At 51.7% G+C, this 15,735-nt stretch overlaps 1 protein-coding gene across 4 annotated transcripts in view; it reads left to right on the top strand.

Moving 5' to 3' along the window:
* The window catches only part of SCHIP1 (schwannomin interacting protein 1), a 235,330-nt gene that overhangs the window by 203,535 nt on the left and 16,060 nt on the right, over positions 1 to 15,735 (top strand). Inside the window, exon 1 of one of the 4 annotated variants that reach the window (XM_052804555.1) lies at positions 10,640 to 10,846. The exons of the other annotated variants lie outside the window; for them this stretch is intronic. Within the exon in view, the coding sequence (XP_052660515.1) occupies positions 10,817 to 10,846 (30 nt within the window). The 5' untranslated portion in view covers positions 10,640 to 10,816. Of the gene's footprint in view, positions 1 to 10,639; positions 10,847 to 15,735 lie in introns of those variants that run through there. 4 annotated transcript variants of the gene reach the window in all.

The raw sequence follows: 15,735 nt of genomic DNA, 5'->3' as shown, positions 1-15,735 counted from the left end.
TATGTTTTGCACTGGACCAAACAAAACTGGAATCAAGGCTGGAGTAGTTTGATGTCTGGATCCAACCCTGCAGATGTCCCTGCCTGGATCCCCAAGGGACAGCATTTCATCCTGGAGATAGAGCCAGCTTGCTTGATGTAGTAACTGTAGCTTTATTAGAATTTTTTTTGCTTGTTGAAGCAATGTATTTGGAGGAAAACCAGTAAACATGTAACATAGCACATGTCTGGCGGAGAAATAACAGCTTCTGGTAAAATAAACTTTCCACAGTGAAGGCCACCAGAAGTATCTCCGTGCCTTGGACGTGCTGCTGCTGTTTCAGGCATGGCGATGAGTATTCCTTGGAGCAATACCCACTGCAGCAAAGCAAAGCGCTCCTCTGCTCCCCAAAGCAGCACCCTGAGACCCGGGGCAATTTATTTTGTAACCTTAAGCTGTAATTGCTTCGCTGTAGCAGCTAGCATTCTCATCGCCTTCTCTTTTTCCTCCCACGGCCCAGGTATTTGGTATCCCTCATTCCCTTCAAGCTGTGCCGTGATGGGCTTCGGGCCAGACCTAGGCTCTGCTCCCCAGACGGGGTGTTGATGCGAGCTCCCGCACAGCCCGTGCCACCCCCGACGACTTCCTACAGCCCGTGCGTGACATGCAGAAACAATGGCCCCAAGCAAACAAAATGCCAAATAATTGCATTTGTTATAAAGAGCTTTGCTTTGCTCTCTCCGGGTTGGTGCATCAGTGGCTCTGAGCAAACGGTGACCCATCAGGTGCCAAAGCCAACTTCTCTGGAGCAGTCAGTCGCCACGAAGAGCGAGGACAGACCACGCAGCTTTCTCTGACCCCGAGCTGTAGCTCTTTGGACCAAAAGATATTTTACATACACTTAATCAAGAACTGATTGGGAAGGTGCAGGGGCGCGGGGAGGCCGTGGAGATGTGCGGGCTGCTTTCTGCAGAGGTGCTCCTCGGCGTGGAGGTGCCCGTGAAGGGGTAACCGTGATTCCTTGGTTTACAAACCAGGGCTCCTGCCTGGCTGTTGCTCTACTTTCATGTTAAAATGCCATTTATTATCCTTCTGCTCTGGGCTCGCAGCTGCAGAAAGCAAACACCTTCTCTGAGCGTTTTCTTTCTGTGAGCAGCTTTTCTGCAGCTCCTTTTGCACTGATAGGTTGGTAAAATCCAAAAATATAAACTGATTTCTCTGTAGAGGGAGTCTGAGGCCCAGAAACAGCTTCTGCTTAATGGCATATCAAGAGGTTGTGCTGATACCCGATTGCTGGGGAGTTCCTGAAGCTTTGCAAAAACATTACTGGGCTTGTTTGCAAAAGGTAGGGCTTAGTCCTAGAGCCACCTCAGCCTGCCCCGGCGGTGCAGGGGTGTAATGGTGGATTTAATGTCCCCGGCGTTAAATGCAGAAGTCCAATATACCATTAAATGCAGAGGCCGTGGGAGGGCACAGGATGGGGTGAGTACTCTGATTCCCCCGGCCAGCTGCAGGGGCTGAAATGGGGCCAAGGCAGGGGTTTTATCTGCAGTGCTGCTCTCTTTTCTTCTTTATGTTTGACTTCTCGTTTGTCTTCAGGAGTGTTGAAGTACTGAAGCCTTACTTCGCTGCTTAATTATCATTATTCCGTCTAAACTTGAAAATTAGATTGGAGTAGCGCGCGGAGGCCGAACGCATTGCGTGTGCATTAGTTCTGCTGGAAAAGGGGCTAGGAGAGCCAAATGCTGGTTTGGATGAATGTGATGCTTAGAAAAGCTCGGAAGACGGCCCCTATCATGCAAACAAATGGTAATTCTCTGCGGTTTGGCCTCGGGAACAAGGAGCCACTGTGTGCAAATGCAGCCCTGCTGTGCAGGGATGACGTACTGCTCCCCGCTCCCAGGTATTTTGAGCGCTCCCAGGGATTTTCACATCGGAGGGGCCGGAAAGCTGCAGGCAGTCGCTTTGCTGAGCTGGGGTGTCCAGGTGGCCAAGCCACGCAAAGGCACGTCTTCGGGTGAGGTGGTCCTGGGACGTGCCCTCAGCACCCACCAGCCTCCAGCAGAGGCTGGGCAGCACGGGTGCAGGGCTGGTACCCGTCTGCTGGGCTGAGGGACTGGACGGTGTCACTCGTGTCCCCTCGGCAAGGGGATGGCCCTGCTTGTTTTGGTGCTGGCTGGGCGGAGCGTGGCCGAACTGGTGTGATGCTGTAATTGCAATTAGCTCCAGGGGAGAAGATGGTGGGGGGGGAATGGGGCTGGGGTGGCCGAGTGCTGCTGGAGCAGCCTTGGAGGGGGTTCCCACCAGGCTAAGCTGTGTTTGATTATTGATCCCTCCGTTGTCCTTCATCCCGGGATAAAACACTGCGTGTTGCACCTCGCCCTTTCAGCTCATCCGAATTAATCCTCCTGCCGCTGCTGGGCCCTCCTGTCACCAGTGACTCAATCATCACTCAGCTCAAAGGTTCAATTTTGACACAAAGATGGTGTAAGTAAAAAAAAAAAAAAAACCAACCTATAACAAACCCTGCACATGCCTCTGTCAATATTGGTCCAATTCCAGCAGACACCCTAAAATGAATCACCCGTGATCTTTATTCTCTTTAAAGAGTCACAGAAAACAATACACTGTATTATTAGTAGAAGCTGGAGGCTGCCAGAGCAAGTCTGCTCAGAGGAAAACAGTGCCTGAGGCAGAACAGGAGAGGGGAAAAATCTGATTTAAGAGACAAGAGTCGTTGTCTTGCTCTTATATGGTTCTGCTCTGCCACCAGGCAGCAGCCCCACGCGCGCAGCTCCCTCGCTCCATGACTAATAAGGCTCAGCTGGGATCCACCCTTGCTTATCCTGTTATTTTTAGCTTTTTCCAGCCTCCTGCTCAGTGTGCCTGCCCTACTGAGGGGGTATAACTTCACATCTTACTTTAAATAATGGTTTTGCAGCCTGGCAGACTCCCGTGGAGGGCTGTGGTGTCAGGAACGGGCAGGGATGGAGTTTGTTATCACTGATGTATTGTTTTTGGAGCTTGTAATTGATATCCATTGCAAAATGTGCCACGTCCATTAAGTGTAATCAGCTTTCTGACCTACAGGCTGCTGCAGCACAAGAGGATTATTATTTTTTTCCTTTTCAAGTGACAGTGAGGTTGGGAGTCAAACTCAGAAAATCATCTTTACATCCATCTTCTTAAAGGCTGAAAATGTAAAACAAACTTAAAGCAAGAGCCAGGTTTTGCTCACATGAACCTGGGTTTGCTCCCACACCGTAATTGCATCCTTCCAAAAAACCCTGATCTTGACAGTGTAGGGGTTTGAACCTCTTATTCTTAATGATTAAGAGGTTCAGGCTTATTGATTTTTGGAGAGTGGTGTGCATAGTGCAAGTAGACCCCCCCAAAAAAGGAGTAGATTTCTGCCAGGCTGTGTTAGTAAGCTTGGAGTTATGGACATCAGACTTAAGAGCAGTGTGAAAAATCCCCTTCTGCCTATTTTTATCCCAACCATGACTCAGAGGGAGGTTTGTCTCCGTAAACTCACGCTTTTATTGTGGAAGCATGTAAAGGACACTGCCGCTACCTGTTTGTATTAGTATATTCATATTTATGGTATTTGGCTCTGTTTGAAAAAGAAACTTTTAATTTCAGAGTGAGTTTGTAGTACGGTTTGTTTACTTCCTCAGCCTGCAAGTCCCCATTCTGTGCTTTTACCATCCATTTTGCAATTAAAATGAGTTGCAATATAAAGCCAGCCCATAAATAAGCCCTCTCAGCCGCTCCCTGCCGGAAAGCACAAGGGGAATGGAAAGGGATAGACGGGCTCGAGGTGACCGGTGGCAGGATAATCCCGTCCCCATCCACAGATGTTGCCCTCTGACTCCCATGGGGTCAGTGACTTAATTTAGAATTGATAACTCAGTGCTTAATTTTTGTTATTGGATGAACATAGGTGCAGCCTGCCGCTATGCACCATGCTGAAGGCAAATTAATCGCCCGTATTTAAATGCAGGTTATACTGCTGTCTGTCTGCCTGCATAGCCGGACTGGAGTTTCTGGGACTTTGCCACAATTAAAAGGGCTTAATATTTCATCCAGAAATTGCTTTTGGCCCCAGACCAGTAGCTTAATGGTTGCTAAGTGTTGAGCGTGGGACGTGGGATTTCTGTATGTGCTTCCAACTCATCAACATTTCCATGTAACTCTTGCTGTCCCCAGTCTGAGGAAGCCGAAGGCCACCCTGTCCTTCATCCTCTCAGGGAAAATCTCTCTCTTCTCCCTCTTTTCATGCCGTTTTTTCCCTCTTCTTTGTTGGAAAATACATTAATTCCTCTCCCTGCCTGCTGTTAAAATGTGAGGGTGTGTAATGGGGGCCCAGTGCAACTTTATTTTTTTCAAATATAACAAATTTATATTTGAAAAATGAAAATGAAAACAATAAAGGGGGGAAGAGGGATAGGAAAGCCTGCCTGCAAGCTGCAGGCAGCAAGCCCGAATGTGCCGTAGAGCGAGGGGAATTTGAAAAGGCGTAACTGGGTTATTAACTCCCTTAAAAACTTCTACCAAATTTGTTATCAAAGAGATCTGACGAAGATGTTACTCGGAGCTCACGCATGAGAAGAAATAGCTTTAATGATTTTCAGTTATTCTGTATCAGTACTTATACAGCTGCAGCTTCGGGAATCTTTTATGTTCCTCCCGCAGGTGCCAGCATCCCCCCATCCAGGCACGGCTCGGAGCAGAAAATGGGCTTTTGAGCCGAAGTCGGGGGGTACGGGCTGTCGTGGCCGTGCCGGGCGCGGGTGCCGGTGCCGGGCGCGGGTGCCGGTGCCTGGCTGCTCCTGGCGAAGGCAGGAGGATGATGAGGTCGGGCGCAGCTGGTCCGGGCAGCGCTGGCAGGGGCACGTCTTGGTCCATCGGCCGGCTGGGGATGCTGCTGGGGGTCAGTTATCCCTGGTTCCGCTGCGGGGAGAGCCGGTGGGCGAGGTTTGATTTTGGTTTGGTTGAGGCAATGTAAAAATAATAGGCTGTGGCTGAGCGACGCGTGGGTTTATTCTAGCTACGCCAACCCCTTTGCTTTCACTGAACGTCGGGTCTCCTGCGCTGCGCCGTCTGCGTGTACAGGCCAAAAATGCTGAAAATTGTTTGTAGCTGATGGGATTTGCTACAAATCCTCTCCCAAATGGGACAGAAATAGTGCTGCGGAGCGAGGTGGATTGTAACATTTTTTAATTTATTGATGCTAATACAAAAAACTTACAAGTTTACCTTGTCCTGCTGAAAAGCTTGTATTCTCCATAGCATTTTGCATACCATGAATACTGCATTTTCAAAAGACTGGCCTGTTCTTAAGAAAATAAACAAAATTGCAAGGAGGCAGCTGTAGCTTTTCTGTTGCTATCTCCCCATGCTCCTTACGAGCTGGTCGGTGAAATGGTTCTCCATTCATTAGCAGTAAATGCTTGGTGGGCTATCACATCTGCTCATCATCAGAGTGCTTGTAAATACTCTGTTAAGCACGTGTGATCCAGCTTATAAATTGTACAATTGAAAATTAAGCCTGTGAACTGTATCAGTGAGTCTTTCTAGATGGGTTTCATGGAAAAGTCTGATTGTTTACCATATATTTTGTCACTTTTATATCACCAGAAAGTTATAAATACTTGGGTGACTTAAATTACTCACCCCAATTCCCTGTTTGACATCCTGTGCATCGGAGGTATCAGAATGTGAAATTACTGTAACCTTCTGTTCCATGTTTTGAGGGAAGAGAAAGTCGTGGTTTGCTTATGTAATGGCAAGGATGCTGTCTGTGGGACGTGTAGAAAACTGACATTTTTGGACGAATCTCTTACCGCTAAAAATGGAGCATGAGACTGTTAAAAATGCAAGATGTGCACTTCTGCATCAAAATAAAAATGCAACAGGTACCCTTCCTGGTGCTCCTTCATTCCCCAGTCATGTAGGTATTCCAAAATAATAGTAACTCACTATAGAGTGGGGGTTTTCCCCTGCATTTCCCTGATAATGTCAAATTTGGTCCTCTGAAGACTAAGAGGAGTTTTATTCTAACATTTCAGTGCACAAGTACTTATCCCTAAAAATTGATCAGTTGGTACCCCTGTGCTTCAGGAGAGGTTTGTAAAGCTGCTGCTTGTAAAGGACTCCAGAAACCTCCGTGGAAGTAGAAGGGGCATGGAGGAGGGAAGGGCACTGTTTGGATTCTTAAAGCGTCAGAGGTTTATCTCCTCGTAGAGAAGCGTAACACATCCAAAACGATGGAAAACACCTCAGCATCATCTTCCTTAAATAAAAAAGTAATAGTCTAAAGCATTATATATGAATGTAATCCAAACAAATACTCCCCTTTCCAAGCAGATGTCTAGTATTAACTGATTAAAAAATAATCTTTTTCAGTTTTTTTCTTGCTAGATTTAAACCCTGGAAAAGCTTTAGCTTGGCTTAAAGAAGAGCTAAATCCATCACTCCCAGTAAGTCATCAGCAAATAAAGCTGAAATCCCATGATGCTGGATATAATTCCCGGTTCCCTGCAAGCTCGCTGTGCTTGGGCAAGCCCATGGGCTCGGGTCAGCGGGAGCATCCCAGAGAGGCCGGTGGGGCTCGCTCGGGGCGGGCTCCCTGCCTCTTCCTCTGCTAGTGATGCAGTGTTCAACTCCTCCCTCGTTTTCACCTGCCACATGATCCAGCTGCATATTTATTTTGAGATTTGAAGAAAAAGTGTGTTAATTTAGACTAGCTTTTTGTATCAACCAAATGGATTGGCCGATACCAACCTGAAAAATAAACTTTCCCAGCGCTCAACCTGATAAGGCCCCTCAAGGAATGACTGCAGGCAGGAAAAAGTTTCTGGTGTTTTCATCGGAGATGAGGAAACCCATCGCTAGCCTCCCTTGTCGATCGAAGGCTGCTCCTACCCTTTGCTTTCCCCTTGCATAGCTCTTGGGCTGAAGGGCTGTGTAAGTCCTTGCAGCTGGTGGGGTTCAGGCACGCAGCGCGGGACACGTGTGTGTAAAAATAAATGTGTGGGACAGTGAGAAATGACAAACACATAAGGAAAAGGGCTGTTCGTGGCTTTCATGTGAGTAATTCGTCCAGGCTCCTTCCCTTCCCTCCCACGGCGGCGAGAACGTTCCCCGCTCGGCTGCCCTCCGCTCCCAGGCAGTGCGAACGGGAGGGTTTGCCTTTACTGCACAGCTTTATTTTTTTTTTAAGGAGTGTTTTCCCTGAGTAGGAATGACGATGGGAGAGTTGATAACCTCCGTGTATTACCCCCTTTCCCCTGTTAATGATTTCCTTGGTCCTGGGACAGAGGTGTAGCAGCCAGGGAGAGCACAAAAGGGCTGCGATGGGGGCAGGCAGGGCCAGCCTGCCTGGAGGAACGGTGCTGCCTGCGTTTGCCACCTTGTGCTGCAGATACAGCTGCTAGAGAGGGCCAGGGTTTGGGATGTGCTGGGGGACCCAGCCAGGGGGCTTTCTGTAAGTTTAAAAAAAGAAAAAACAAAAAAAAACACAAAAAAACCCACAAAAAAACCCCAACTAAAAGATATGCGGAGAATCAGAAATTATATATTTTCCCCCAGAACTGGGGATACCAGGTGTTTTCCTCTTCTGTAGATGGATAATAAATGAAATCCTGTTGTTTCACTACGAGAATTGTAGTGTATCTGGTAAAGCTGCATCTTCTTTCTCTGCGGGGCAGCTGCCCTGGTGGTGCGTCCGTGGGGAGTAAGTGGAGGGATACTGCTGCCTGTGCCGTGGGATTGAATTTCTTGTGTCGTCACCCCTAAAGCCCTGCAAGCATCCAGGGCATCAGGACTGGTCTGTTCCCGGTGGCCCAACTTAACGGCAGCACAGGTCCAGGCTTAGGGACTGCTCAGCCAAGATTGACCCTGCCCCTGAGCAGCATCTTCCCCAGCCCTCTGGAGAAGACCTGGAGCGGGGGTTTTGAAGGGAAGTGTTGCATGCTAGTGTCCCCAGCTTGGTGTCAGACCCCCTGGAGATGTTCTCCAGGGCTTTCTGAACCACGCGTTTCTAGTTCAGAGCTGGTTTTGGGGCAAGCTTCAGGAAAACTTGTCGAGGTCGTCTCATAAGTGGCATAAGACACCCTAAGTTAGAGGGTGCCTCAATAGGAAAAGCAAAAGGAGGCAGTGCAAATACCTCCTGGGTTTCTCTTCGCAGCTGAGAGGGGCTCTTGGGGGTCCCCGGGGGTTTCCTGGGGCTTCCCGCTGGCTTGTGCCTCTGCAGAGGGCAGCAGCGCTTCTTCAGTGCCTTCATCCAGGAGCATCATTTCCCATTGACCCACCTGGACGACTGCCAGCAGCCTTTCACTCAATTTAATCACTCATTGCTTTAATTATTACCTGCCTGCCCGCCTCATTTCTGAACGGGTAATCGCAAATGGATGTAGAACAGAGGAGCAAATCCAGAGGTTGAGGACGATGCCTGGCCCTTTCCACCCGCATCGCAGGCTGGCGCGGGGCTCCCTGCCCCGGAGGGAAGAACCTTGCTGCAAACGGGTGGCTTTTCTGCAGCAGGTGACATGCTAAGCCAAATGTAGCGCTGTCCCTCGGGTCATTTTGCAAAAGGAATAAGATGATAAATAGGTTGGGGGGGGTTTGCCCTGTGCCACAGCAGACCTGGGTGCAGGGAGGTTGGTGCAGTCCCCGCCAGGGATCTGCTGCACGCGGAGCGGCTCTGAGTCACTGCCGTTATAGATAGACCCGCACGTGGGAAGTGGGGGGTAATTTCAGGAGTTTTCCTTGTGATGCACATAATAAATGGCATTAGAGATTACGTAATACGTGGAGCTGCTTTTAGCTTGTCACAGATACTTTTCCAAAGCAAGCCCGAGATTTATGCAGTATATTGAAAAGTGGGGATTTTTTATTTTGACGTTTGGAAATAGCTGCCTAGTTGAATGGGATTCTTTGCAGATCTGGTAAAAAATAGGCACGACTTCATCCTCTCTTAAAAACTTACGCAGAATTTTTTTTTTTTTTCTTTTTAAATGAAAGCTCTGGTTTTCTTAAAGCTCTACTCCTATAGGGGAGAGGGCATCGGGGAGGAGGGTCTGGGTGTTCGTCTCCATCCATGCGGCCCAGCTGCACGGGACTCGAGGGACTCTCCATCCGCCCACGGCTGCTCCGGCCTGTTTGGGCGGGTGAGAAGCTGGGAAAGCTGGGGCACAGCGATGGTCCTACAAAGGCCTTTTTTTCTAGAGGCACATCTGGCGTAGGGAATCAAATCTGAGACGCCCTGTGAGCAAGTGTTTCTGGTTTTCAGAGTCATGTGCATTTCTGAACTTAGCCACAGCGGGCGGCGACTAGGAGCAGAATAAAGCCCTATTTGCCTAACGAAGGAAGGTGAGGCATGGAGTTCCTTTTAGTTGCAAGCCAAAACGCTGTCGCCTGCCTGGGTAAGAGCACCCAGTGCACGGTGCAAGCCCAGCCTGTAGCACTGCCATCGCTCTCTGGGCATCCTGGTGCCCCTCGGATGGGCCGTGTCCAGCCAGAAATAGGGCCTGAATGTGAGACCGGCTGTGTCCTCGCCCCCAGCTGTGGCCAGGGCCAGCCTAGCCCCAAAATCTTGCAAATGAGGCTGTTGGGGTATGTGTTACCCCCTGGAGAATGAGTGGTGAAGTTGAACTGAGCTGCCAGAACCCAGCGCTCGGCAGATCGCAAAGGCAGAGAATTATAAACAATCTGCTTGTCCCACCGCTCCGTCCAGTCTCCCCTATTAAGGACTTTTAAAAGAGAAAGCAAAATCAGGGTTCGGTTCCCTCCATGCGTCAGGCCTCCAGCCTGAGCGTGCAAACAGGGAAGAAAGTTTGATAATCTCACAACGTTATTTTGGAGTAGCAGCGGAGTATTCCGCAAACGGCAGTGAATTCCCGCTGGGTGCGCAGCGACGGCGGCAGGGGGGCAGCCCACCCGGCCATCATCCTGCAGAAAGCGTCCTGGCTGGATATTTGCTTCATCTTCACAGGCCTTTTGTGGGGAGAAATGTGTTCGGAGACGGGCCTTGCTTCCATCCGACCCCAAGCGTGGCCGAAATCGGGTCTCCTCTGCGGTCGAAGCCCAGCCCCGGTGGGTGCCGTAACGGAGGGCCCCCCGCTCACCCTCTCTGCAGGGTGGATGTATAATTAGCTGGAAATGTAGAGCAGAGCCTTTTTCCAGCAAAAAACCTGCGCTATTCTGCGGCGGAGGGTAAAAGAAAGGTATCCGCTCCTTCTTCATTTAACGCCTCGGTGTCTCGCAGCGTTTCGGGGAGCCGATGCCGGCAGCTGCGCTCCTTGGAGCCGCCATCCATCCATCCATCCCCCCCCCATACTCCCCCCCCCGCAGCACGGTGCTGCCGCAGACGGGGAGGGGGGGAGAGGACGGGGGGGGGGGGGGGGCTGGAACTGCGGCTGCCGCTGCCTGCCGCAGCATCGCCCCGGGGCTGGGGGGGGGGGGGGGGGACACACACGACACGGGACTTCCCACCCATAGCGCAGTGTCTGGGGAGGAGGAGGGGGGTCCTACGCCGTGCCCCCCCCTCCGCTCTTTGTGCCGGCGGGGGCGGGACCGGCCGCCCCCCCCCCCCCCTCGCCGTGCTCCGCCGGGGCTGCCGCTGCGCAGGCGGAGCAGCGCGGCAGCATCCATCTTACCGGCGGGGCGGCTGGCCCGGGCTCCCATCTTCCTCCTCCTCTTTCCCATCCTCCTCCCCATCCTCCTCCTCCTCCTCCTCCTCCGGGGCCGGAGACCCCGCGGGGTTGGGGGGGGGGGCGGCGCGGCGGCTGCGGAGCGCTGCCGGCTGGGCGGCAGCGGCGGATGATGCACGGAGATGGTCCACCAGGAAAACTGCTCCTACCAGGTAAGGGGCGAAAGCGGCCTGGCCCCCCCCTCATTACCCCGGGGGGGGGGGGGCTCCGGGCAGCCCGGCTCCGCCTGCCCGGCTTGCTGGGTTCGTGCCCCCCCCCCCCCGGGGGGCTGGCGAGGCAGCGGAGGTGGGGAGAAGCCCCCGAAAAGTGTGTCCGCCCGGGGGGGCTTTTGTACTCGCCATGCGATGCTCGCAGGCGCCGGGGATGCGCTCGCCCGGGGGGGGGGGGGGGCGGCTTTGGCACCCCGCTCCTGCCTGCCCCCCGCTCGCCGTCCGCCTACCTGGATGGAACTGCTCCCCGTGAGCCAGCCAGCGGCGGGTTTTGCGCTTTGGGGGTCACCGTAGGGGAGCGATGTAAATTTTAGGAGAGAATAAATGGGAGGATTTTTTTTCTCTGCGCTTTCTAGATTTATCGAAGCGTGAGGGCTGACCCGCAAGATAATTATTTTCAGACGCGGTCTCATCGTGGTTCGTGGTGTTCTGCTAAATAAGCCGCGCAAGAACCGGCGGTGGGTTGGGGAGTCAGCTTTTCCCTCTCCGAGCATCCATCAGGGCCGCCCCCGTCCCCGGGGGGGCCCTGGGGCCTGGCAGCAGCACTGACAGCCGTGTCAGGATTCTCTTAGCGGGGCGAGTGAGAGCTTGGGGTGGGTTGTTATTGTGGCTTCATTTCCCTCTAAAGAGAGGGTGGGTGCCGTTGGGTGCACCTGCACGGGAAACGGCACGTTTAAGGGCTCGATGGTACAGGTGGATTATTAAATGTACAAACGCCTGTCCGTCCGCTACGGCGATGCTGAGAAATGCGTTTGCGTAGGTGCGGTGGAGTGTGTTTTGCAAAATACCCAACAGGCGTTCCCAGCGGCGGAGCTGGACCCTCGGGAGACGGGGCCTTGCCCAGGACAGCGGCTCTTCCTTGTTTTCCCCCACCGCCGCGCTTAATTCAAACTTCAACCTGTGTTTTAAGACAAAAGATCTCCTATTGCAAAATATATCAGGAAGAGAAAGGATACCAACGCGTACGTATGTGCAAAGAGAGAGAAGAGTTGAAAAGATTTTTCGCTGAATGCTTTCAATCTAGCAAATGCTTCTGGAAATGAATTTCCATTTTTAGCTCCTTTGCAAGAAAAAAAAATCCTGGTTTTTCTCCAGCCTCTGTTTTAGGGGATCTGATTTTTCTGCAGCTCCGAGCCTGTTGCTTTCTACTGCCTTAATAAATGGTGCCATTGTTTCTGCGCAGCGGATGTTTTCCCAGCGTACTCGTAGGAACGCAAGGGTTAAAGGTTGCGCATTGTTTCCCGGGTGGAAGCTGGTCCGTGGCGGTGGGCGAGCGATGCCGAGCTGTGGCTGCGGCGCAGGCCTGGCCGGCATCCCTGCATGTTAATGCGCTGGGCTTGCTGCGATGGCAGCGCTGCTGCCTTTTATCTGCTTTCATCTACTTGCTTGTTTATGAATTGGTTCCTCTCCTCCAAACCAAGAAATATTAGAGTGAAAACAGCCAGAAAGCATGCACATCGTAGAACGAAGTCCAGAGAAGTGGTTTTTCAAATGAAATCTGTTTCAAAACCTTCCTACGACACCGCAAAGATTAGGAGCAACCCCAGCCCCCTCCCAAACCCATTAACCTAAAGGCCAAGTTTTAATTCTTTTGTGGCCGGCAATCCCGGGTGTCGGATCAGACTGGAAGCCAGCAATGATAGGATTTTGGCGGCTGCCCGGAGTGCCCCGGGGGGAGGAGGGTGACAGCGTGTAACTCTGCTCTTCTCCCTCCTCGCACCCCTTTTTTTGAAGCTACTAAATAAACTAAAAATAAACCAAATGGAGGAACAAGCCAACGCACGGGGAAAACTTGAAAACGTGTTTGTTTTGGAGAAATTCAGCAGAAAAGCTCTGACATGACCACGTCAGGGCTGGGACATAAGCTCCGCGGCAGGGAGGGTGCTGGGGACGGGGCGCAGCGCAGGCGGGTGCTGAGGAAGAGGAGGGTATTTCTGTCGTATGCCGTGCCTTGCCTTGAAAGTCCCGTTTCACACCATAAATGAGCTGTCCCTGCTGCTCTCTGAAATGCAGGTGGCCGTAGGTCCTCCGCGGGTTTTGGATGTGGCTAAGTCGGGTTCATCGCTTTGAATTTAGGCCAGGTTCTCCATGGTCAGGAGGTCCCAGCATCTGACGTCTTTCCCGTGGCCGAATCCTGGAGTCACGCAGGCTGCTGCCGCTTTTCGTGCCGTGTATTTTTCTCTTAGTTATTTCTCTTTTCCTATTTTATACTGATTTATTTTCCTATGCCAAACATTTTATTTAGGGCTCCACATTTCCCCTACAGTTTGACAAGAAAAATGTCAGCTCATGCACACTGGGTAATGCTTTGTGAGGTCCTGAGCTCGCACAGAATGAAAGGCCAGCGTGCAAATCCAGGCCTTAACACAGAAATAAAGGTTTTATTCCAACGTGCGTATTAGCAGTGCTTTACTGAAAGCCTTAGCCAGTGTTTCAGTTTGTTTTGTAAATGCCTATTTTCAGCGTTGCCCGACAGGTCCACCTTTGCGTGGAGCAAAACAGGACTCTCGGGGCTGTTGCCAGCTTCGTCTGCGTTTCTTTGCCACCGCCGTACGAGTGGGTAATATGTCTAGATTTACGTCATCTCCTTGGGTTGATTTCTAATGTGCTTTTAAAAGCAGAGGAACCCCCCCAGCACCCAGTGCCCCTGCCTCAGGCAGGAGTCTCCAAACAGGCAGTTGCCCGTGGGAACCGGGTTTGGCTCCGTGCGCTGGCATCAGTCACGGTCTGAGCTATCTGCTGGCGGGAGAGTCGCTCTGGAGATGTTACCGGGCTTTACACATGCAAAGAAAATTAAAAAGAAAAAAAATCCAATGTGAAAAACGAGATTTTTATTTGCTTAGAAGTAATCTCTTAGGCGGGTCGGGGCGTGCGGCGCATCCTGCTTGGGACCTGGTCCGGGTGCGTGCATCGGGCTTGACTCTCTGCGGCTCTCGTGATGCCAGGTTTGTGCGTGTTTCTTGAGAGGGGTCTGTTAGAAAGACCCCTGTAGCAGGGAGGTGCTGGTGTTAATTTTGGCGCGGGGAGGTTGCTGGTGTCCCTGCAGGTCAGGCTGCCTGCCCCGGGGATGGAGCAGGCAAGGCTGGCCGGCACCCACCGCTCCCAGGGTCTCACCGAGCACCAAACCATAAAAGTCGGGCCGTGAAAGTCACAAGCTTAAAATATGAAATGCTCATTAAATTTTTTTTTTTTAATTAGGTTTATTTTGTTTGGTATCTTTAGGGTTTTGTAGGCTTTTGTGGCGTGTAGAAATACCAGACTGTCATCAGCTTTTTCATTAAAGTGAATACAAATTCTCATGGCAGAATATAACCCCAAAAGACAGGCCTTGGAGAAAACCTCAAACGCCACAAACCCCACCGCAGAGCGCTGGCAGAGCTGGAGAGCTGCTGGCCTGGCCTCTCGCCCGTGGCTGCCGCGCTGGAGGGGATGCTACATCGTGGTACAGCAGAGGAACCTCAAGTTCGTGTGGCCGAGCGCACTGACCCTGCATCCCAAACCAATTACAATAAAATAAAATAAAGCCTGCATTATAGAGAGCTGGGGCTGAAGGCCTTCTTGTTTAGACAGAGATGGAAAAAAAAAGCTCTGTGAAGTAGGTGGAAAGCACTTGGCGTGCTAAAGCTCAGGGAAGCATCATCAGAGAGAGGGAAGGCATGGTCCACCTCATCCCGAAATTTGCAGGGACTGGTTGTAAGTGCCTTGTACCGGCTGCTCTGTGCTGGAAGGATGCTGTGCTGTGAAGGGACTCTTCAGAAGAGATTTATTCCGACCTTTACAATAAAAGGAACGTTTTGTGAAATAGTTCTGGCAACTTGAGATTTCTATGAATCTGGAAGTCACCTCGATACCCTGGCCTGAGCGCCCCGTGGCCGTGAACACTGGTTTGACAGGGAGGGTGCTTGGAGTGCTTTCATTGAACTTCGCTGGGAATTTAGAGTTTTTATCTACTAACTTGGTAGCCGGCGGTGTGTGGGAGCTGATCCCCAACAGAAAGCTGGGGAGAGGTGGTTTCCTCCCCCCGTGGAGTATGCCCCAACAGCACTGAGGGGCTTTTTCGTTGACTCAGGCAAGCGTTACGTATGCACAGTAGAGTTAAATTTAGCTGCTTGCTTTTCCATAAGCAATCAGTGCGTGTTTCAAGCACATAAAACTTGATGTGTCCTATTTCCTCGCCTTGCTTAAGGACGACTTGAGTGCAGCCGTCCCCGGCCCGTGTGTTCCCCGCGGCGCTGGGTCCATGGCCGTGTGCTCCTGCAGTAGGGACACCCCAGCTGACCTGCTCCAGATACGCCTGTTCTGAATTTTCCCTTCACGCTATAAAAAGAAAAGCAGGCTGAGGTGGCCGTGGCCGCCTCTCCCCCGTGCCGGCAGAGCCGCAGCGGCCGTAGCCATGGAGGCCAGTTTCCTACTGATGCGACCTGACGTGCGAGGAGTCCTTGGCTAGCGATGCCAACGTGGAGCGTATGCGACAGCGTAGCCTCCGTCATTGCTTTTTTTTTGTTTGTTTAAACCCTCTACGTACAATAGATGGCGGGGGGGGGCTGTTTCAAGCGGAGGCCGGTTGCCAGAGGGACAGTCGTAGGTGTTGGTCGGGCAGTCCGGTGCAGGCAGCGGTGCTGCCCATCTGCCCGCGGTGGCCTTTTGCATCAGGTGGGGAAGGGGCTGAACACCAAAGGGTTTGGTCCCTGCGCCGAGACAACCACAAAATTCATTTCCCTTGTGGTTTTGGTAGCCGGAGTTTAAGCTGGCCTTTTCTTTGCTGGTGGGGAGATGCTCCTCCCAGGAATGCAGGGTTAGGTCTGGTCCTGGCCATCAAGGAGGGCACCCAA

The sequence above is a fragment of the Harpia harpyja genome, chromosome 12, assembly GCF_026419915.1.
Source record: "Harpia harpyja isolate bHarHar1 chromosome 12, bHarHar1 primary haplotype, whole genome shotgun sequence".
Classification (NCBI taxonomy): Eukaryota; Metazoa; Chordata; class Aves; order Accipitriformes; family Accipitridae; genus Harpia; species Harpia harpyja.
This window is presented reverse-complemented; position numbering and strand designations above follow the sequence as displayed.